The sequence below is a fragment of the Malus sylvestris genome, chromosome 16, assembly GCF_916048215.2.
Source record: "Malus sylvestris chromosome 16, drMalSylv7.2, whole genome shotgun sequence".
NCBI classification, from domain to species: Eukaryota; Viridiplantae; Streptophyta; class Magnoliopsida; order Rosales; family Rosaceae; genus Malus; species Malus sylvestris.
The window spans coordinates 31,255,475-31,278,485 of NC_062275.1; the positions used below are offsets into that span (position 1 = coordinate 31,255,475).

Here is a 23,011-nt window from a genome sequence, read left to right on the forward strand (position 1 = left end):
ACGGAGTGATCGATTACTTACACAATGAGAACTAAAACATAAATAATTACTTTTAACACCAAATCGTTAAATCAGCACAGCGGATGATCTTAGTACCAATTTTTACCATCACCAGTTCAAACATTGTCATAACAACAGAGGAATCCTACATAAGACATTTTTCGCTTAACAACGTATTGACCCACTAATCCTCACCTGATAATGTAACCTACTTACACACAGATTTTGACCGACAATAGATTTAAATATAGTTGCCAAATACCAATGAGGTACAATATACAAACCCTCAGGCGATAAGGCCACTATCGTATGAAAAACAAGCTATAAAACAATCACACCCGAGTAGAAGGCCAGCTTTAGTAAAGTTAGTCTTCCTTAATTATCTCAGTGGTCTTCTCCATGAATCATCAGTGATTGAAACGGAACCCTCTTAATTTCCACTAGTGTTGAATACTCCTCATGCATTGGCTGCTTCCATGGTTCCCCATCCATCTGCATATATGCATTTCTCCATTCCCCACCTCTAACTTCCAACCGAATTGCAGCAGCCTAATCAATACCAGAGTAAGTTTAAGTTGTTAAATAAAAGAGTACCAAATTTCCAGCATATTGAATCACAATGCATGCTTATACCTTAGAAAATAAACAATGTCAGTCACTCTGGACAAATTAACAGGAAAAGGCACAACATCCTCCATTCACAAAGAAAAAAATATATATATTGAGAATTGTATAACCGACTTCAAAAGGCAAACACAAAATGTGTAACAGATTAGGATTATCGATCTAATATGCCTGCACCATAAAGTGTACTACACTAACAACTAAAAGCATCATGAGCATATGTAAACATCAATCTCAGCGTTCACAGTTTCTACAGTGGCTAAAGGTTCATACCCTCGACAATATGAACCTAAAAGGAATTTCCAATTCTTTTAAAATATTGACTAGCAATCCAGATTCCCTTTCTAAGAGCCTTGGCCAAGAGGGAACAGATGAAGCATTCCCAAATAGACGACAGTTGCATGTTATTTTCTTCATTTTTTTCAAGTAAACCCTCAATATGCATGTACATGATTAAATAAACAGCTGTCATCTGAATCTTGTTATTAGGCAAGTTCATAAGACCGCATCAAAATTGTCCTGCACCACAGCCACAGGAGTATATTCTTAAATTTCATTTATCAACTACAAATTTTTTAGGAGTAATGCTAGGGAGACCAAATTTTTTAAACCAAATGATGTGGCTGTAGAGGATTGGATTATTAACTAAGTGTCGATTAACGTGCTTGTTTCTTATTGGTGACACATCATTTGGTTTACAAATTTGGTCTCCTAGCATTATCCATTATTTAGATAGAAGGAAATTTAATTCGTTGAACATATATACTTTGACCAACTAGGACGAGCAGAAGACAAAATGCCATTATTCGAGTACAAAAATGCATCCCAAAAATTAAGATTTTATACAAAAGCATTCTGATGCTATCAATATGCTAAAACACTTCTGCATGCCATGTAAAACCTTGAGATGATAGCAAGTAAATAGACACTATTGCAGTACCTGAGCAATGTGTTTCGCAGAGATGAGTTCAACCATAACAAAAGATGCATGCCATCCTTGTTTCAGGCCAAAAATTTCAAGAAGGCCATCATCAGCATGGGCTTCCACAAATCCTCTCTGAAACAATAAAGTTTAAGATAACTATTATTAGCTTGCAATTCAGCAGTCACTCTGATAAGCAGGATTCAGTGAGCACATTGAATAAAAGTTGCATGATAACCAAAACTTTAGATTCTACTAGCATAATTCCAGTGTAAACAAAATTAATGAAAACAAAGTAACTAGTATACAAACATGAACCAAACTTCCAGGACCTACTTCCAGGCATTCAACAAAAGACAGCTAGGAGCCCAAAATTGCACAAGTAAACTTCCCACCTTTAAACACAAACAACAAAACAAAACATGTTTGTGTTGATAGCCTATCCAAAGACAACAGAGTTGCCAGTCACCCGTTAGTTAGCCACTCATATTCCATTGGTTAGTAGTCAAAACTGTTTGATTAGATTTGTTATGAGTAGTTAGCCACTGTTACAGATTCATTAACGCTTAAGCTATTACTCGACTCATTCCTGAAGTGCAACATATATAGTGCTGTACTCATTAGATAATCGATGAAAGCAATTATTGAGTTTCTCTTTATGTTTCAGTCCCTCTCTGTCTGATAGGCAAACACCATATAATAATATAATACCTTTTCCAAGTACTCTGGCTTCAGATTACCCCATGGATTTCTTCCACTCCCATAGTTATGAAGATTTAGAACAACAATTGCCCGTACACTGAAAAAAGATATAACATAAGCTATTGCAAAACAGTAACAAATACAGCAAGAGAAGTTTTATTAGTAGCAGTACTCCAAAAATCTCATTCTGCACTCCTCACAAGTGCATTTTCCTTTCTACAACAACAACAACAACAACAACAAAGCCTTTTCCCACTAAGTGGGGTCGGCTATATGAATCTTAGAACGCCATTGCGCTCATTTGTGTCATGTCCTCCGTTAGATCCAAGTACTCAAGTCTTTTCTTAGGGTCTCTTCCAAAGTTTTCCTAGGTCTTCCTCTACTCCTTCGGCCCCGAACCTCTGTCCCGTAGTCACATTTTCGAACCGGAGCGTCAGTAGGCCTTCTTTGCACATGTCCAAACCACCGGAACCGATTTTCTCTCATATTTTCTTCAATTTTGTCTACTCCTACTTTACCTCGGATAACCTAATTCCCAATCTTATCCTTTCTCGTGTGCCCATACATCCCACGAAGCATCCTCATCTCCGCTACACCCATTTTGTGTACGTTGATGCTTCACCGCCCAACATTCTGTGCCATACAACATCGCTTGCCTTATTGCCGTCCTATAAAATTTTCCCTTGAGCTTTAGTGGCCTACGACGGTCACACAACACGCCGGATGCACTCTTACACTTCATCCATCCAGCTTGTATTCTATGGTTGAGATCTCCATCTAATTCTCCGTTCTCTTGCAAGATAGATCCTAGGTAGCGAAAACGGTCACTTTTTGTGATCTTCGCTAGATTGCTCCGGTCATTAGTGTGGATAAGTATATAAATGGATATAGATAGGAAAGCAAACACAAGATGTACGTGGTTCACCCAGATTGGCTACGTCCACGGAATAGAGGAGTTCTCATTAATTGTGAAGGGTTTACACAAGTACATAGGTTCAAGCTCTCCTTTAGGAAGTACAAGTGAATGATTTAGTACAAATGACATTAGGAAATATTGTGGGAGAATGATCTCGTAGCCACGAAACTTCTAAGTACCGGAGTGTGGTATCGTCTTGACTTGCCTTTATCTGTCTCATAGGTAGATGTGACATCTTCTCTGGAAGTACTCTTCCTCCATCCAGGGGTGGTATCTGTAACTGGTGGAGATGCACAAGGTAATGTATCAATTTCACTTGAAGCTTACTTGTAGTTTCATGCTTGGTCAAGCGAGATACAAACCATGTAGTAGGAGTCCCCCAAGTCGCCGAGCTGGGGGATCTGCTGAAAGAGGTGACAGACAAGGTAAGCAATCAGAGCTCCGGCTGATTGTTCACATTCTCCCTATCTTGCAGGCAGCATGAAGGATAAAGAGAAGAAAAATGAGGAGAGATGATATGGGATACTTTTGCTTTTGAAGAAGTAACTTTCCACAGGTTTATTCTTGAACTGGGCTGGAGGGTTTTCTGGTTTCCTCCAGAGTATAAGGCCGACTGAAGAATTTGAGGGTCAAAACAAGTCCATCAAATCTAGAGTACGTTCGACCTTGCTGATATGGGATACTTTTGCTTTTGATAGAGTAGTGGATGTATCGGCACGTGTGCTGTTACGCTTGTCTCCACATGCTTCCTTGTATCCTTCTCACTTGCCCTATCTGTTCCTCAGGCAGATGCGGTATCTTCTCTGGAAGCATAAGATGTTGAAGATGAGTACTCGAGAGCAATGCCAGGTAAGTAATCAGGTAAGGGGTTCCAGGCAGTCAGTTCCTGGCTGGAAGCTTGATTCCAAGTGCTGACTAATTGCTCTCTTTCTCCTTGTCTTGCAGGTAAGAACAAGGCCAAAGGAAAAGACAGGGAAAAAGCATGATATGGGATACTCTTGCTTTTAACCCTGATGATATGAGATATTCTTGCTCTAGTATAGCTTGTTTACAGAGGTATTATCGGGGGGAAAGAAAGCTGAATATTTCGAAAGGCTTTGTTGGGAGTGCCATCTCAGATAAGAGAAAGGGTTGAGCATTTTTGCAGGTCTGCCTGTCCGTTAGGGATGGAAGTCGACATATATAGGAGTCTCCCTAACATCAAGTAATAATGCTATTCCTTTACCCTGCTTGGTTATAGCACGGTAGTGGGAGCTGCCAGCTTCACATGTTTTAACTCTGTCAGAGCACTTTGAAAAAGTGGTTTGTGGTGTCTGGAAAGCTGATGTTGCGTGTGAAGATTACAGACCTGTCGGGGGTCTGGCTCTCGAGATTCGGAGAACGATGCCTCTTCGATTTTTGAGAAAGCAATCCTGCTGGGGGTCTGGCTCTCGAGATTCGGAGAGCGGTGTCTCTTCGATTTTTGAGAAAGTAATCATGTTGGGAGTCTGGCTCTCGAGATTCGGAGGGCCGTGCCTCTTCGATTTTGGAGCAAGCAATCTTGTTGGGAGTGTTTTCTCGAATGTGAGTAAAGGTTGGGCATGTTTGCTAGTCTACCTTGCCACGAAGCACAGAGGTTGACACACAGGAACTTTCCCATTATCCAGCAGTGGTACTGTTCCTTTACCCTCTCTTCGATTTTGAGAAAGTAATCATGTTGGGAGTCTGGCTCTCGAGATTCGAAGGGCGGTGCCTCTTCGATTTTGGAGCAAGCAATCTTGTTGGGAGTGTTTTCTCGAATGTGAGTAAAGGTTGGGCATGTTTGCTAGTCTACCTTGCCACGAAGCACAAAGGTTGACACACCGGGACTTTCCAATTATCCAGCAGTGGTACTGTTCCTTTACCCTCTCTTCGATTTTTGAGAAAGCAATCATGTTGGGAGTCTGGCTCTCGAGATTCGGAGGGCGGTGCCTCTTCGATTTTGGAGCAAGCAATCTTGTTTGGAGTGTTTTTTCGAATGTGAGTAAAGGTTGGGCATGTTTGCTAGTCTACCTTGCCACGAAGCACAGAGGTTAACACACCGGGACTTTCCAATTATCCAGCAGTGGTACTGTTCCTTTACCCTTGTGGGTAATAATATGGTAGCTAGACCTTCAAAATTTATGTGTCTAAACTTTGTTAGTGTTGTTTCTTTGCAATTCTTTTACCCTTCTTGGTCAGAGCGATGTAGTGGGAGCTGCAAGCTTCACGTGTCTCAACTTTGTCAGAGAACTTTGGCAAAGTTATCTGTGGTACCCATGAGCTACTGTTGCGTGTGGGAAGTGGGTGATTGAACAGTACGATTCATGTGTTTTCTACTTCGCCAGAAATCTTCGACAGAATGCCCATAATTTCCGCAAAGCTGAGTGTGCGTGTGACAGGTGCTGACAGGGCAGGAAAAGTAGGTGCCTCTTCGATTTCTGAAATCGGCACTCGTGGTCTCTGATCAGCCCATCTTTTGAGAAAGCAAGCCTCTTCGATTTCTGAGATCGGCCTTTGTGGTCTTTGAGCAACCCAGCTTTTGAGAAAGCAAACACCTCTTCGATTTCTGAGATCGACCCTCGTGGTCTCTGAGCAGCCCAGCTTTTGAGAAAGCAAACGCCTCTTCGATTTCTGAGCAGGCGCCTCTTCGATTTCTGAAGCTTAGTCGAGTGCAGATTTTTATAGGGGCTGACATTAAGTTCCAAAGCACACTTGAATATCCACCAGTAGAAGCTCCATTCTTGCACTTCTAAGATCTTGATTTGTCCGACCTCTTCTCTCTTCAACACCTTTGAAAATGTCTGGCCCCTCCGACCGTTGTTTTGACTTGAACCTTGTTGAAGAGGCAGCCCCGCCTTCTCCAGACAACATATGGCGCCCATCCTTCGTCTCCCCTACTGGTCCTCTTACCGTTGGGGATTCCGTGATGAAGAATGATATGACCGCTGCGGTAGTGGCCAGGAACCTTCTCACTCCCAAAGATAACAGACTACTTTCCAAACGGTCTGATGAGTTGTCTGTTAAGGATTTTCTGGCTCTCAGTGTTCAGTGTGCAGGTTCTGTGTCTAATATGGCCCAACGCCTATTTGCTCGAACCCGCCAAGTTGAATCATTGACGGCTGAAGTGATGAGTCTCAAACAGGAGATTAGAGGGCTCAAGCATGAGAATAAACAGTTGCACCGGCTCGCACATGACTATGCTATAAACATGAAGAGGAAGCTTGACCAGATGAAGGAATCTGATGGTCGGGTTTTACTTGATCATCAGAGATATGTGGGTTTGTTCCAAAGGCATTTATTGCCTTCGTCTTCTGGGGCTGTACCGCGTAATGAAGCTCCAAATGATCAATCTCTGATGCCTCCTCCTTCTAGGGTTTTGTCCAGTACTGAGGCTCCGAATGATCCCCCTCCGGTGCCTTCTCTTTCTGGGGCTCTACCGACTGCTGAGACTTCTCCTAAGCAACCTTTGTGAAGGCTCCCTCTTGTTTGTTTATTTTGACTCAAGTATATGTACATATTTGTAACTTATCGGGGATATCAATAAATAAGCTTTCCTTCATTTCAACGTATTGTGTTAAATACACCAAAGCCTTCTTCGCTAAGTTCTTTGAATTTTCTTTTGTTGAAGCTTGTATGTTGAAGCTTTGTGAGTAGAGCATATAGGTTGAGGTAGTGTTCCCTTAATTTCCCGAGTGAGGAAAACTTCTCGGTTGGAGACTTGGAAAATCCAAGTCACTGAGTGGGATCGGCTATATGAATCTTAGAACACCATTGTGTTCTGTCCTGTGTCATGTCCTCCGTTAGATCCAAGTACTCTAAGTCTTTTCTTAGGGTCTCTTCCAAAGTTTTCCTAGGTCTTCCTCTGCCCCTTCGGCCCTGAACCTCTGTCCCATAGTCGCATCTTCTAATCGGAGCGTCAGTAGGCCTTCTTTGCACATGTCCAAACCACCGTAACCGATTTTCTCTCATCTTTCCTTCAATTTCGGCTACTCCTACTTTACCCTGGATATCCTCATTCCTAATCTTATCCTTTCTCGTGTGCCCACACATCCAACGAAGCATCCTCATCTCCGCTACACCCATTTTGTGTACGTGTTGATGCTTCACCGCCCAACATTCTGTGCCATACAGCATCGCCGGCCTTATTGCCGTCCTATAAAATTTTTCCTTGAGCTTCAGTGGCATACGGCGATCACACAACACGCCGGATGCACTCTTCCACTTCATCCATCCAGCTTGTATTCTATGGTTGAGATCTCCATCTAATTCTCCGTTCTTTTGCAAGATAGATCCTAGGTAACGAAAACGGTCGCTCTTTGGTATTTCTTGATCTCCGATCCTCACCCCTAACTCGTTTTGGCCTCCATTTGCACTGAACTTGCACTCCATATATTCTGTCTTTGATCGGCTTAGGCGAAGACCTTTAGATTCCAACACTTCTCTCCAAAGGTTAAGCTTTGCATTTACCCCTTCCTGAGTTTCATCTATCAACACTATATCGTCTGCGAAAAGCATACTCCAAGGAATATCACCTTGAATATGTCCTGTTAACTCATCCATTACCAACGCAAAAAGGTAAGGACTTAAGGATGAGCCTTGATGTAATCCTACAGTTATGGGAAAGCTTTCGGTTTGTCCTTCATGAGTTCTTACGGCAGTCTTTGCTCCTTCATACATATCCTGTATAGCTTGGATATATGCTACTCGTACTCCTTTCTTCTCTAAAATCCTCCAAAGAATGTCTCTTGGGACCCTATCATACGCTTTTTCTAAATCTATAAAGACCATGTGTAAATCCTTTTTCCCATCTCTATATCTTTCCATCAATCTTCGTAAGAGATAGATTGCCTCCATGGTTGAGCGCCCTGGCATGAACCCGAATTGGTTGTCCGAAACCCGTGTCTCTTGCCTCAATCTATGCTCAATGACTCTCTCTCAGAGCTTCATTGTATGACTCATTAGCTTAATTCCCCTATAGTTCATGCAATTTTGTACATCGCCCTTATTCTTGTAGATAGGCACCAAAGTGCTCATTCGCCACTCATTCGGCATCTTCTTCATTTTAAAAATCCTATTGAAAAGGTCAGTGAGCCATGTTATACCTGTCTCTCCCAAAACTTTCCACACTTCGATTGGTATATCGTCTGGGCCTACTGCTTTTCTATGCTTCATCTTCTTCAAAGCTACACCCACTTCTTCCTTCCGGACTCTACGATAAAAAGAGTAGTTTCTACACTCTTTTGAGTTACTCAACTCCCCTAAAGAAGCACTCCTTTCATGTCCTTCATTGAAAAGATTATGAAAATAACCTTTCCATCTGTCTTTAACCGCGTTCTCCGTAGCAAGAACCTTTCCATCCTCATCCTTGATGCACCTCACTTGGTTTAGGTCCTTTGTCTTCTTTTCCCTTGCTCTAGCTAGTTTATAGATATCCAACTCTCCTTCTTTGGTATCTAGTCGCTTATACATATCGTCATAAGCCGCTAACTTAGCTTCTCTCACAGCTTTCTTCGCCTCTTGCTTCGCTTTTCTATACCTTTCACCATTTTCATCGGTCCTATCCTTGTATAAGGCTTTACAACATTCCTTCTTAGCCTTCACCTTTGCTTGTACCTCCTCATTCCACCACCAATATTCCTTTTGGTGTGGGGCAAAGCCTTGGACTCTCCTAATACCTCTTTTGCTACTTTTCGGATACAACTAGCAATGGAATCCCACATTTGGTTAGCTTCCCCCTCTCTATCCCACACACACTGGGTGATTACTTTCTCTTTGAAAATTGCTTGTTTTTCTTCTTTTAGATTCCACCATCTAGTCCTTGGGCACTTCCAAGTCTTGTTCTTTTTTCTCACTCTTTTGATATGTACATCCATCACCAACAAGCGATGTTGATTAGTCACGCTCTCTCCTGGTATAACTTTGCAATCCTTACAAGTCATACGATCCCCTTTCCTCATTAGAAGAAAATCTATTTGTGTTTTTGACGACCCACTCTTGTAGGTGATCACATGTTCTTCTCTCTTCTTAAAGAAGGTGTTGGCTAAGAAGAGATCATATGCCATTGCAAAATCCAAGATAGCTTCCCCATCCTCGTTTCTCTCCCCAAAACCATGGCCACCATGAAAACCTCCATAGTTGCCTGTCTCCCTGCCCACGTGTCCATTTAAATCTCCTCCTATAAATAACTTCTCCGTCTGAACAATTCCTTGCACCAAGTCTCCAAGGTCTTCCCAAAATTTCTCCTTCGAACTCGTATCCAACCCTACTTGAGGTGCGTACGCACTAATCACATTGATAAGTTCTTGTCCTATTACAATCTTGATTGCCATGATTCTATCTCCTACCCTCTTGACATCTACAACATCTTGTGTCAAGGTCTTGTCCACGATGATGCCAACACCGTTTCTCGTTCTATTTGTGCCCGAATACCATAGTTTAAACCCTGAGTTTTCTAGATCCTTTGCCTTACGACCAACCCACTTAGTTTCTTGTAGGCACATAATATTTATCCTTCTCCTCACCATAACTTCTACTACTTCCATAGATTTTCCCGTCAAGGTTCCTATATTCCACGTTCCTAAACGCATTTTGCTCTCTTGAACTCTACCCTTCTGTCCTAGCTTCTTCACCCTTCCCCGTCTAATAGGATCAAAGTACTTCTTTTGTGTGTCCCGTGTAAAGTTGATAGGAGCATATGCTCCCAAACAACTTTGAGTGGAGTCGTTCGAAAAGAAGTTTCTATAGCCCCCTTGCTCATTTAACACTGTATCCGGGTGCCGATGGAGATACAGCGACCCTTGCTCACTTATCACTGTGCTCAGGCCACACAGCGCGCCACTTACGGGTGACGCCCTAGCTTTAGCGCGATTTCGTTCTGGATTCATTTTCATAAGGATTCGACGTGATCATGGAGTGCCGGCTGTCGACTACCTGACGCCCTCCCCCTCCTCCTTTATCCGGACTTGGGACCGGCAATGTAAGATAAACTTACACGGCGGAGTTTGCATTTTCCTTTCTAATTATAGAAAATTTGGAGTGCAAAATGAGGTTTTTGGAATGCCAATAACAATTTCCCTACAGCAAAAGGACAAATTTTTCCCTTAAAAGTACTCCATATCTGGCAACATTTTAGTTTAAATTATCTTACGTTCAAAAGAAGAAAAACAGACTATAAAAGGAACAAGTATGCATGTGGACACAAATGGATGAGGACCAAATGAGTGATGAATAGTTTAAATTTCCTGGGTTTAAGTGATAGATAACTTGTTTTTAATATAAGGCAAGTAAGAAAGGGAGGCAAGCTTGAAAAAACAAAGAGATTACCAGGAGCTATTATATGTGCAAAAGAAAAAAGAGGAAAGAAAAGAACTGTACCTTGAAGGCACTGGAATCTGCTCCCACTCTGAGCAATTTACCTTTTTGACATGCATCCTTAGGATGTTCTTTAGTCCCCTACAACCAGAAAAATAATTGGATACACATCAGAAAAGGGACGAAAAGGAAGAGAAAGCATTAAAAGCTTTTGGCAATTTTACATGATGTGAAAAGTAGCCTCCGTATCTTAAATTTTGCCTCCACATAATCGATAATTATACACACTCTTGGTGCTATGGCTTAAGATGAAAATACAATCACGAAGCTTATGTGATTCATTCAACAAAAGAACAAGAAAGGATGTAAAAACTATCCCAGTTAGAAAAGTGTCCAGAACTATTCAATTACAAGCACACTACTCACATCTGGCATGAAAACATAATTTAATTTCTTTTGAGGGGAGGGGCTCGCTTCTACTCCCTCCCGCACAAACACAAGGACATATTTCAACCAGGGACAAGAGTTATATTCTTTGAGCAAGCAAGAAGCCGAACTACAAGTGAATATTAAACAGTCCATTTTTTAAAAAATTGATATTGGAAAATCAAAAGGCAATTAGAGTCGGATTAAAAAAAGAAATCACCTTTAATCAACACATATAATTGTCAGTATAAAACAAAATAACAAGGTGAGCAACCAACAAAGCAAATAAATAGAATACTGTATCAGTTTAAAGATATCAAACCTTAAACCTGGATCGCTAGTGCAAGGTGTGAAAAACCAACCTTGAGTGCAACTATAACCTGAGTAAACCAACTGCAATAACAGATTGATCAGTTACAATATAAATTCTTCGTTATCAATTATCAAATACAGCCGCATTTCATTACCGGAAAACAGATTAAGATTTTATGGTCCATCATAATAATAAAAAAAAATTGATAGGATGTAAAAATTGAATAAAAATGTGAGAATCACATTATAAGATTTGTAGTATTCTTATAAGAAAAAGTAGCATACAAGCTTCTAACACTGTTTTCTTCTGTTCCAAGAAGAAAATTATTATTATACACGTTGCTTAAATGGACACTGTTCTCAGCTCTAATATTCCCAGATTACCATGCAAATTAAATAATTGATAAACCTGCACCCCACAGGAATTCAAATCATATGTAAAAGTAAAAAGATATTCGACCAGACCTTATTCGAAATTGGACCTTGTGCAAGATAGGGTTTTTCGTTTCGTAAATGGTGGAATCCATAAGCAACTTGGGCATCCATTCCTGTATAACCAAATAACGGAAACAGGATCACATAACGTACAACAATAACCTATTAAACATATTTTTACGGTATAAATCATCTTTCTCTGATAAGAATATCTTAGCAAACAGAATTTAATCTTAGGTGACGGGGTTTGGGGACAAGGCCAAGATTTAGATGTAAAACACTCTTTACTCAAGACATCTAGAGATAATTGTTCAAGATAAAGGTATGGACATCTCGACACCTGAACAATGCATGTAGAATATGCAATTGAATCCAACTAAATCCATTGTCTATATGATAGGGTGATCTCTAGAAGTGCAATTCCTTACTGGAATAGTAAAAAAGAAACATGGCCTGAGCACAAGAGTATATGTGTTCAGTACGTCGTTTAAAATTCTACTAAAAATCTAAAATGCTTAGTTCGAACACCCCTTTAGAGTATATGTTCAAATAAAACCATAAACCAATGAAGACAACATACCTATACTGAAGTAATTATACAACACTCCTTCGTAGCAAGTAGCTTTCTCAGGCAAATCCCCTTGAATTTCCAATCCCTGCAGTCACTAAAAAGTGTCAAACATAAAGTATAAAATCATGGTATCCTTCGGCATGTGATGTAGGTGACTCTGATGTAGGCCTATTAGGTTCAGAAATTTTAGAAATTAGAACAAAATTTAACGCTATAGACATTTATTAGGTGCAGAGAAGTTGACAAAATAAAGATTACACAAGGAGAAAAAGGTAAAAGTGAAGATGGAGATATGAAGGGCGCCTTTCATCAGCACTTAATATTCATTTTTCAAAACAACAACAACAACAACAACAAAGCCTTTTCCCACTAAGTGGGGTCGGCTATATGAATCCTAGAACGCCATTGCGCTCGGTTTTGTGTCATGTCCTCCGTTAGATCCAAGTACTCTAAGTCTTTTCTTAGAGTCTCTTCCAAAGTTTTCCTAGGTCTTCCTCTACCCCTTCGGCCCTGAACCTCTGTCCCGTAGTCACATCTTCGAACCGGAGCGTCAGTCGGCCTTCTTTGCACATGTCCAAATCACCGGAGCCGATTTTCTCTCATCTTTCCTACAATTTCGGCTACTCCTACTTTACCTCGGATATCCTCATTCCCAATCTTATCCTTTCTCGTGTGCCCACACATCCCACGAAGCATCCTCATCTCCGCTACACCCATTTTGTGTACGTGTTGATGCTTCACCGCCCAACATTCTGTGCCATACAACATCGCTGGCCTTATTGCCGTCCTATAAAATTTTCCCTTGAGCTTCAGTGGCCTACTACAGTCACACAACACGACGGATGCACTCTTACACTTCATCCATCCAGCTCGTATTCTATGGTTGAGATCTCCATCTAATTCTCTGTTCTCTTGCAAGATAGATCCTAGGTAGCGAAAACGGTCGCTTTTTGTGATCTTCGCTAGATTGCTCCGGTCATTAGTGTGGATAAGTATATAAATGGATAGAGATAGGAAAGCAAACACAAGATGTACGTGGTTCACCCAGATTGGCTACGTCCACGGAATAGAAGAGTTCTCATTAATTGTGAAGGGTTTACACAAGTACATAGGCTCAAGCTCTCCTTTAGTGAGTACAAGTGAATGATTTAGTACAAATGACATTAGGAAATATTGTGGGAGAATGATCTCGTAATCACGAAACTTCTAAGTATCGGAGTGTGGTGTCGTCTTGACTTGCCTTATCTGTCTCATAGGTAGATGTGGCATCTTCTCTGGAAGTACTCTTCCTCCATCCAGGGGTGGTATCTTTAACTGGTGGAGATGCACAAGGTAATGTATCAATTTCACTTGAAGCTTACTTGTAGTTTCAGGCTTGGTCAAGCGCGATACAAACCATGTAGTAGGAGTCCCCCAAGTCGCTGAGCTAGGGGGTCTGCTGAAAGAGGTGACAGACAAGGTAAGCAATCAGAGCTCCGACTGATTGTTCACCTTCTCCCCATCTTGCAGCAGCATGAAGGATAAAGAGAAGAAAAATGAGAAGAGATGATATGAGATACTTTTGCTTTTGAAGAAGTAACTTTCCACAGGCTTATTCTTGAACTGAGCTGGAGGGTTTTCTGGTTTCCTCCAGAGTATAAGGCCGACTGAAGAATTTGAGGGTCAAAACAAGTCCATCAAATCTAGAGTACGTTCCACCCTGCTGATATGGGATACTTTTGCTTTTGACAGAGTAATGGATGTATCGGCACGTGTGCTGTTACGCTTGTCTCCACATGCTTCCTTGTATCCTTCGCACTTGCCCTATCTGTTCCTCAAGCAGATGCGGAATCTTCCCTGGAAACATAAGATGTTGAAGATGAGTACTCGAGAGCAATGCCAGGTAAGTAATCAGGTAAGGGGTTCCAGGCAGTCAGTTCCTGGCTGGAAGCTTGATTCCAAGTGCTGACTGATTGCTCTCTTTCTCCTTGTCTTGCAGGTAAAAACAAGGTCAAAGGAAAAGACAGGGAAAAAGCATGATATGGGATACTCTTGCTTTTAACCCTGATGATATGAGATATTCTTGCTCTAGTATAGCTTGTTTGCAAAGGTATTATCGGGGGGAAAGAAAGCTGAATATTTCGAAAGGCTTCGTTGGGAGTGCCCTCTCAAATATGATGAAGGGTTGAGCATTTTTGCAGGTCTGCCTGTCCGTTGGGGATGGAGGTCGACATATATAGGAGTCTCCCTAACAACAAGTAGTAATGCTATTCCTTTACCCTGCTTGGTCATAGCACAGGAGTGGGAGCTGCCAGTTTCACATGTTTTAACTCTGTCAGAGCACTTTAAAAAAGTGGTCTGTGGTATCTGGCTCTCGAGATTCGGAGAACGATGCCTCTTCGATTTTTGAGAAAGCAATCATGCTGGGGGTCTGGCTCTCGAGATTCGGAGAGCAGTGTCTCTTCGATTTTTGAGGAAGTAATCATGTTGGGAGTCTGGCTCTCGAGATTCGGAGGGCGGTGCCTCTTCGATTTTGGAGCAAGCAATCCTGTTGGGAGTGTTGTCTCGAATGTGAGTAAAGGTTGGGCATGTTTGCTAGTCTACCTTGCCACGAAGCACAAAGGTTGACACACAGGGACTTTCCAATTATCCAGCAATGGTACTGTTCCTTTATCCTCTCTTCGCTTTTGAGAAAGTAGTCATGTTGGGAGTCTGGCTCTCGAGATTGTGAGTAAAGGTTGGGCATGTTTGCTAGTCTACCTTGCCACGAAGCACAGAGGTTAACACACAGGGACTTTCCAATTATCCAGCAGTGGTACTGTTCCTTTACCCTAGTGGGTAATAATATGGTAGCTAGACCTTCAAAATTTATGTGTCTAAACTTTGTTAGTGCTGTTTCTTTGCTATTCTTTTACCTTTCTTGGTCAGAGCGATGTAGTGGGAGCTGCAAGCTTCACGTGCTCAACTTTGGCAGAGAACTTTGGCAAAGTTATCTGTGGTACCCATGAGCTATTGTTGCGTGTGGGAAGTGGGTGATTGAACAGTAGGATTCATGTGCTTTCTACTTCACCAGAAGTCTTCGACAGAATGCCCATAATTTCTGCAAAGCTGAGTGTGCGTGTGACAGGTGCTGACAAGGCTAGAAAAGTAGGTGCCTTTTCGATTTCTGAGATCGGCCCTCGTGGTCTCTGAGCAGCCCAGCTTTTGAGAAAGCGAGCGCCTCTTCGATTGATTCGGAGAACGATGCCTCATCGATTTTTGAGAAAGCAATCATGCTGGGGGTCTGGCTCTCGAAGATTCGGGGAGCAGTGTCTCTTCGATTTTTGAAAAAGTAATCATGTTGGGAGTCTGGCTCTCGAGATTCGGAGGGCGGTGCCTCTTCGATTTTGGAGCAAGCAATCTTGTTGGGAGTGTTTTATCGAATGTGAGTAAAGGTTGGGCATGTTTGCTAGTCTACCTTGCCACGAAGCACAGAGGTTGACACACAAGGACTTTCCAATTATCTAGCAATGGTACTGTTCCTTTACCCTCTCTTCGATTTTTAAGAAAGTAGGCATGTTGGGAGTCTGGCTCTCGAGATTCGGAGGACAGTGCCTCTTCGATTTCGGAGCAAGCAATCTTGTTGGGAGTGTTTTCTCGAATGTGAGTAAAGGTTGGGCATGTTTGCTAGTCTACCTTGCCACGAAGCACAGAGGTTGACACACAGGGACTTTCCAATTATCCAGCAGTGGTACTGTTCCTTTACCCTTATGGGTAATAATATGGTAGCTAGACCTTCAAAATTTATGGGTCTAAACTTTGTTAGTGCTGTTTCTTTGCTATTCTTTTACCCTTCTTGGTCAGAGCGATGTAGTGGGAGCTGCAAGCTTCACGTGCTCAACTTTGGCAGAGAACTTTGACAAAGTTATCTGTGGTACCCATGAGCTATTGTTGCGTGTGGGAAGTGGGTGATTGAACAGTAAGATTCATGTGTTTTCTACTTCCCCAGAAGTCTTCGACAGAATGCCCATAATTTTCGCAAAGCTGAGTGTGCGTGTGACAGGTGCTGACAAGGCTGGAAAAGTAGGTGCCTCTTCGATTTCTGAGATCGGCCCTCGTGGTCTCTGGGGAGCCCAGCTTTTGAGAAAGCGAGCGCCTCTTCGATTTCTGAGATCGGCCTTCGTGGTCTTTGAGCAGCCCAACTTTTGAGAAAGCAAACGCCTCTTCGATTTCTGAGATCAACCCTCGTGATCTCTAAGCAGCCCAGCTTTTGAGAAAGCAAACGCCTCTTCGATTTCTGAGCAGGCGCCTCTTCGATTTCTGAAGCTCCGTCGAGTGCAGATTTTTATAGGGGCTGGCATTAAGTTCCAAAGCACACTTGAATCTCCACCAGTAGAAGCTTCATTCTTGCACTTCTAAGATCTTGATTTGTCCGACCTCTTCTCTCTTCAACACCTTTGAAAATGTCTGGCCCCTCCGACCGTCATTTTGACTTGAACCTTGTTGAAGAGGCAGCCCCGCCTTCTCCAGACAACATATGGCGCCCATCCTTCGTCTCCCCTACTGGTCCTCTTACCGTTGGGGATTCCGTGATGAAGAATGATATGACCGCTGCGGTGGTGGCCAGGAACCTTCTCACTCCCAAAGATAACAGACTACTTTCCAAACGGTCTGATGAGTTAGCTGTTAAGGATTCGCTGGCTCTCAGTGTTCAGTGTGCAGGTTCTGTGTCTAATATGGCCCAACGCCTATTTGCTCGAACCCGCCAAGTTGAATCATTGGCGGCTGAAGTGATGAGTCTCAAACAGGAGATTAGAGGGCTCAAGCATGACAATAAACAGTTGCACCGGCTCGCACATGACTATGCTACAAACATGAAGAGGAAGCTTGACCAGATGAAGGAATCTGATGGTCAGGTTTTACTTGATCATCAGAGATTTGTGGGTTTGTTCCAAAGGCATTTATTGCCTTCGTCTTCTGGGGCTGTACCGCGTAATGAAGCTCCGAATGATCAACCTCTGATGCCTCCTCCTTCTAGGGTTCTGTCCAGTACTGAGGCTCCAAATGATCCCCCTCCGGTGCCTTCTCTTTCTGGGGCTCTACCGACTGCTGAGACTTCTCCTAAGCAACCTTTGTGAAGGCTCCCTCTTGTGTGTTTATTTTGACTCATGTATATGTACATATTTGTAGCTTATCGGGGATATCAATAAATAAGTTTTCCTTAATTTCAACGTATTGTGTTAAATACACCAAAGCCTTCTTCGCTAAGTTCTTTGAATTTTCTTTTGTTGAAGCCTGTATGTTGAAGCTTTCTTGGTGGAGCATGTAGGTTGGGGTAGTGTTCCCTTAATTTCCCGAGTGAGGAAAACTTCTCGGTTGGAGACTTGGAAAATCCAAGTCACTGAGTGGGATCGGCTATATGAATCTTAGAACGCCATTGTGCTCGATCCTGTGTCATGTCCTTCGTTAGATCCAAGTACTCTAAGTCTTTTCTTAGAGTCTCTTCCAAAGTTTTCCTAGGTCTTCCTCTACCCCTTCGGCCCTGAACCTCTGTCCCATAGTCGCATCTTCTAATCGGAGCGTCAGTAGGCCTTCTTTGCACATGTCCAAACCACCGTAACCGATTTTCTCTCATCTTTCCTTCAATTTCGGCTACTCCTACTTTACCCCGGATATCCTCATTCCTAATCTTATCCTTTCTCGTGTGCCCACACATCCAACGAAGCATCCTCATCTCCGCTACACCCATTTTGTGTACGTGTTGATGTTTCACCGCCCAACATTCTGTGCCATACAGCATCGCCGGCCTTATTGCCGTCCTATAAAATTTTCCCTTGAGCTTCAGTGGCATACGGCGGTCACACAACACGCCGGATGCACTCTTCCACTTCATCCATCCAGCTTGTATTCTATGGTTGAGATCTCCATCTAATTCTCCGTTCTTTTGCAAGATAGATCCTAGGTAACGAAAACGGTCGCTCTTTGGTATTTCTTGATCTCCGATCCTCACCCCTAACTCGTTTTGGCCTCCATTTGCACTGAACTTGCACTCCATATATTCTGTCTTTGATCGGCTTAGGCGAAGACCTTTAGATTCCAACACTTCTCTCCAAAGGTTAAGCTTTGCATTTACCCCTTCCTGAGTTTCATCTATCAACACTATATCGTCTGCGAAAAGCATACACCAAGGAATATCATCTTGAATATGTCCTGTTAACTCATCCATTACCAACGCAAAAAGGTAAGGACTTAAGGATGAGCCTTGATGTAATCCTACAGTTATAGGAAAGCTTTCGGTTTGTCCTTCATGAGTTCTTACGGCAGTCTTTGCTCCTTCATACATATCCTTTATAGCTTGGATATATGCTACTCGTACTCCTTTCTTCTCTAAAATCCTCCAAAGAATGTCTCTTGGGACCCTATCATACGCTTTTTCCAAATCTATAAAGACCATGTGTAAATCCTTTTTCCCATCTCTATATCTTTCCATCAATCTTCGTAAGAGATAGATTGCCTCCATGGTTGAGCGCCCTGGCATGAACCCGAATTGGTTGTCCGAAACCCGTGTCTCTTGCCTCAATCTATGCTCAATGACTCTCTCCCAGAGCTTCATTGTATGACTCATTAGTTTAATACCCCTATAGTTCATGCAATTTTGTACGTCGCCCTTATTCTTGTAGATAGGCACCAAAGTGCTCGTTCGCCACTCATTTGGCATCTTCTTCGTTTTCAAAATCCTATTGAAAAGGTCAGTGAGCCATGTTATACCTGTCTCTCCCAAAAGTTTCCACACTTCGATTGGTATATTGTCTGGGCCTATTGCTTTTTTATGCTTCATCTTCTTCAAAGCTACAACCACTTCTTCCTTCCGGATTCGACGATAAAAAGAGTAGTTTCTACACTCTTCTGAGTTACTCAACTCCCCTAAAGAAGCACTCATTTCATGTCCTTCATTGAAAAGATTATGAAAATAACCTCTCCATCTGTCTTTAACCGCGTTCTCTGTAGCAAGAACCTTTCCATCCTCATCCTTGATGCACCTCACTTGGTTTAGGTCCCTTGTCTTCTTTTCCCTTGCTCTAGATAATTTATAGATATCCAACTCTCCTTCTTTGGTATCTAGTCGTTTATACATATCGTCGTAAGCCGCTAACTTAGCTTCTCTGACAGCTTTCTTCGCCTCTTGCTTCGCTTTTCTATACCTTTCACCATTTTCATCGGTCCTCTCCTTGTATAAGGCTTTACAACAATAATACAAAATGCTTTGCCAGAAACAGTCTTATTTTAGTTTCCAAGAGATTATCCTATTTAGAAGAGATAATGTCATCGGTTCAGAGAATTGAGCAATATAAACATTCATTTTACCCAGCAGAGTAACTCAAAAACTGGAACATGTATTTTCACAGTATTTGGTATCTAAATAAAACTCTTATTTGTAGAAATTAAGCATCCAAAAGGTAAACCCAGTAAGAGTAGCAAATCAAGAGTAACTAGACTTACAGTCTCATCAAGAGTGCAGTCTTCAGTAAGCTTCAAAGAATGGGGTGGATCCATATCTGTATCGGCTGGCATTGACAGCACAATATGCCAACTGCACCATAAGAAAAGCAAATATTGATAAAACTGCTGGCTGGAAGAAAAAAATAAATAAATAAAACTAAAATAGTTATACTGTTAGTACAATCACAGTTAGTTAATAATGGGACCTTATCCCTATTTATATACAGATAAGAAAGGAGCAAAATATTGGGCCATGTATAAACTAGTGAGGGACAGAGAATAACACATGAAACACAAAAGACATTTTAGAAACTATGTGGGTTGTCATTATTCATTATAACAATATTTGCAAACCAACTGGAACCTTACAATAAGTTTCATATATATATATATATATATATATTCATCACTTTCCTTTCTGAAGCTAGATACAAGCACAACGTTAAACTTGCCTTCAACATAACAGAAATCCAGACTGACCACCAAATATCCATTAGGTAAAATATTTACTATGTAAGATCCTTTTAGGAAAAATAAAAAGTACAGAAGAATAAAATGTCCTTGCTCTCTTCCTTTTGAGAGAGAGAGAGAGAGAGAGAGAGAGGGGGGGGGGGTAAAGAAAGGAAGGTAAAAATCAAAAGCAATTTAAAGGATGATAGTAGAATGCAACAGATTGATTTCAACTCAATTCCCTATGTTTTGGAACCACAACATGTTTGCAGGGGAAAAGAGGGGAAAGAAGGAACCCACATCTCAAATGCAAACAATTCTCTAATAAAACCTAACCAGGACATGAGAGTGACACAAATTCTAATTTCACTGACCACTAAGTCACTAGCTAGGCACAATCATTTACTAGACATGATTAGAGAAAGACTTCAATTCTACCTGCTTTCTAAAAATATATACAACTGTTACCTAATAAGCTTACCTATCCAAACGGCATATTGGACCTGCAGTAGCCCTGAACAGAGTTTTTTTAATGGCCGATTTCCAGGCAAAAGGGAATGAACCACCCTGATGAAAACATATATACCCAATGCTCAATAATGCAAGAAAAATCTTCCACAAACTAAAAATTCATTGCAAAAGAAGGCTTACCCAACCAAAACTCCTGGAAAGATCATTTCCCGTGCCAAGTGGAATAACTCCTACTGGAGGAACTGGTTCCCGACCCTGTTTCTGGAGTTCAGAAAGGCAACCAAGTACCCAACCGACTGTACCATCACCCCCTGCAACCTGCCCAATCATTCCAATATCTTGCGTGTCAAACTAAAATAGTGTAGGGATCTCACTAGATGCTAAACTCAGAGTAATTATGTGATATGAGCTTTAAGTAAATGTGCCGCAATCATACCATAACCCTGATCTTTTGACGACACTCTTTGGCACAAACATCACCAAGATCAGTCAATATTTCTAGACAACCCAACCCATACTGAACAAATTCGTGAGGCTTCACATCCGAGAGGTCAAAAACCTGCATAACAAATTACTTCAAATTCAAGCAAACCAAACTTTACACAAATACAAGAAATATGAAGAAAGCCTCTATAGAAAACAAAGAAAAGGGACTAAGAAAACAGAAGAACAAAATAAAATTACTACTTAGATGAGAAAGGTCAGCCTACATCAAAATGCACAATTTCACGCTAAACATACATTCGACTAGAAGGTTTCAATTCCACGTGTTTTTCCATTCAGCATTTAGTAATCTAGGAGAAAGTAACCACTTTGACTACAGAATCGATTCCACAAACAAACGTAACGATGAGGAGTAATTCAATTTTACTTGAATCTAAAACATGAACAAGAAAATGATGGCACCATTTTAGCCAAGCTTGTTCAGTCACATCCTCAAAGCATTTCCGACCTCACTACAGTCGTATCGATAGCAGAACTAAGGTTAACTAGCAAAGATTGCAACACTTGCAAAACAGTCCTACACCACTTTCTTCCTCTGCTTCCTTTATCTAAAAGCAAATTTGATAAATCTTGGCTTCCTTCAAACAAACCCCAAAAGGTTCGTAACATTACATGAACTAGCAGGATAAACTCACCCATCAAAACCCAAAAGTAAAAATCTACATAAAACAAAAACAAATTTAAAAAAAATATAATTATTATTATTATCATACGTAACCAAAAACCCCATAACCATACGTGAGCATAAGGAAAACAGACACGAACACGTAAAATTCATGTACACACACACATAAATCATAAATGAATTTTTCCAGTTCCTGAGAAAATTTAGTTAATTTATAAATCATATTATTCAATGGGTCACCAGAAAAACCAAAAAATTCAAATGGGTCGGTTAATGCAAATTAAAAGGGGGCAGTTAATGTAAATTAAATACACTTTAAGGAAAATAAGGTACCTGTTCTTCTCCCATCAACATTTGGAGCCTCTCCTTGAGCATAGGGCCGTGCCTTCCACCACTACGCGGATTTATAAACACAACCATGGGCGACTCCGGCGAGTTTTCCTCCACATTCCCGACGGCAGCGGTGGCGACGAGGTCTCGCCTTCCCGGAAGCCAGCTCTCGCCGGCTCTTGGGTCCTTAAACCGTAAGGAATCGCGCATAGCGAAGCGGAGGTACTGCGGCATCAAGAGCTTCTTCTTGAGGTCCTCCTTATCAATCGTCATACCCGATAGGGTACAGCTCCGGAAAGAGTCAATCATCGACGACCGCGCAGTGATCCGCGTCGTCGACGACGACGGCGAATCCATTTCGCTCTCTATCTTTCTCTCTCTGTTTTTCTCTCCCTCTCTTCCTCTCTCCCTCTCTAAAAAGCGCGTTTGTAATTGAATTTTCAAAGAGTGCCAATGGGAGAGAATGATGTGGTCAAGCTGTCAACATTATTCAACAATATTTTATTTATTTATTTATTATTTATTGGGTAAATATAATATATATTTAGTTTCTATTCTTGGCCGTCAATACTCTGTGGTTAAGACATCTTATCTCAATTTCTCAAAATAGTCTCTTTGCACGTGCTAATGCTCATGCAAAAGGCCTTTTTTTTTAATTATTGACATTACACGCCTCTTTTTATTTAATATGAAAAATTAGGGAGAACAATTATATATACACATGCGATGCGCGTGGAATAATTTAATCATGTTACTAGTGAAATAGTAATACGTTTCAAATAAACAAATTATATAGTAATACAATCTAGTAATATTTCTCTTGATTTGTAAAATGGAACTTTAACGAAAAGCACCAGGTACTGTTCACTTTAACGAAAAACCACATTTTTACACTAAAAAGTCAATCATGGTACTATTTACTTTACCCTTTATTTTGTCCTTATCATTAAAACT

At 41.4% G+C, this 23,011-nt stretch overlaps 1 protein-coding gene across 1 annotated transcript; it reads right to left on the reverse strand.

Moving 5' to 3' along the window:
• Positions 1-32: 32 nt before the first annotated feature.
• On the reverse strand, positions 33-22,500 carry LOC126607090 (diacylglycerol kinase 7-like). Its single transcript, XM_050274528.1, has 12 exons — positions 22,061-22,500; positions 21,035-21,157; positions 20,779-20,916; positions 20,609-20,694; positions 19,678-19,768; positions 12,229-12,304; positions 11,679-11,761; positions 11,224-11,294; positions 10,539-10,616; positions 2,258-2,345; positions 1,565-1,681; positions 33-549 (listed from the first exon to the last, which is right to left on the reverse strand). The coding sequence occupies exons 1-12, from the start codon at positions 22,412-22,414 to the stop codon at positions 385-387; spliced, it is 1,470 nt and encodes a 489-aa protein (XP_050130485.1). The 5' UTR covers positions 22,415-22,500; the 3' UTR covers positions 33-384.
• Between the last annotated feature and the right edge of the window lie 511 nt (positions 22,501-23,011).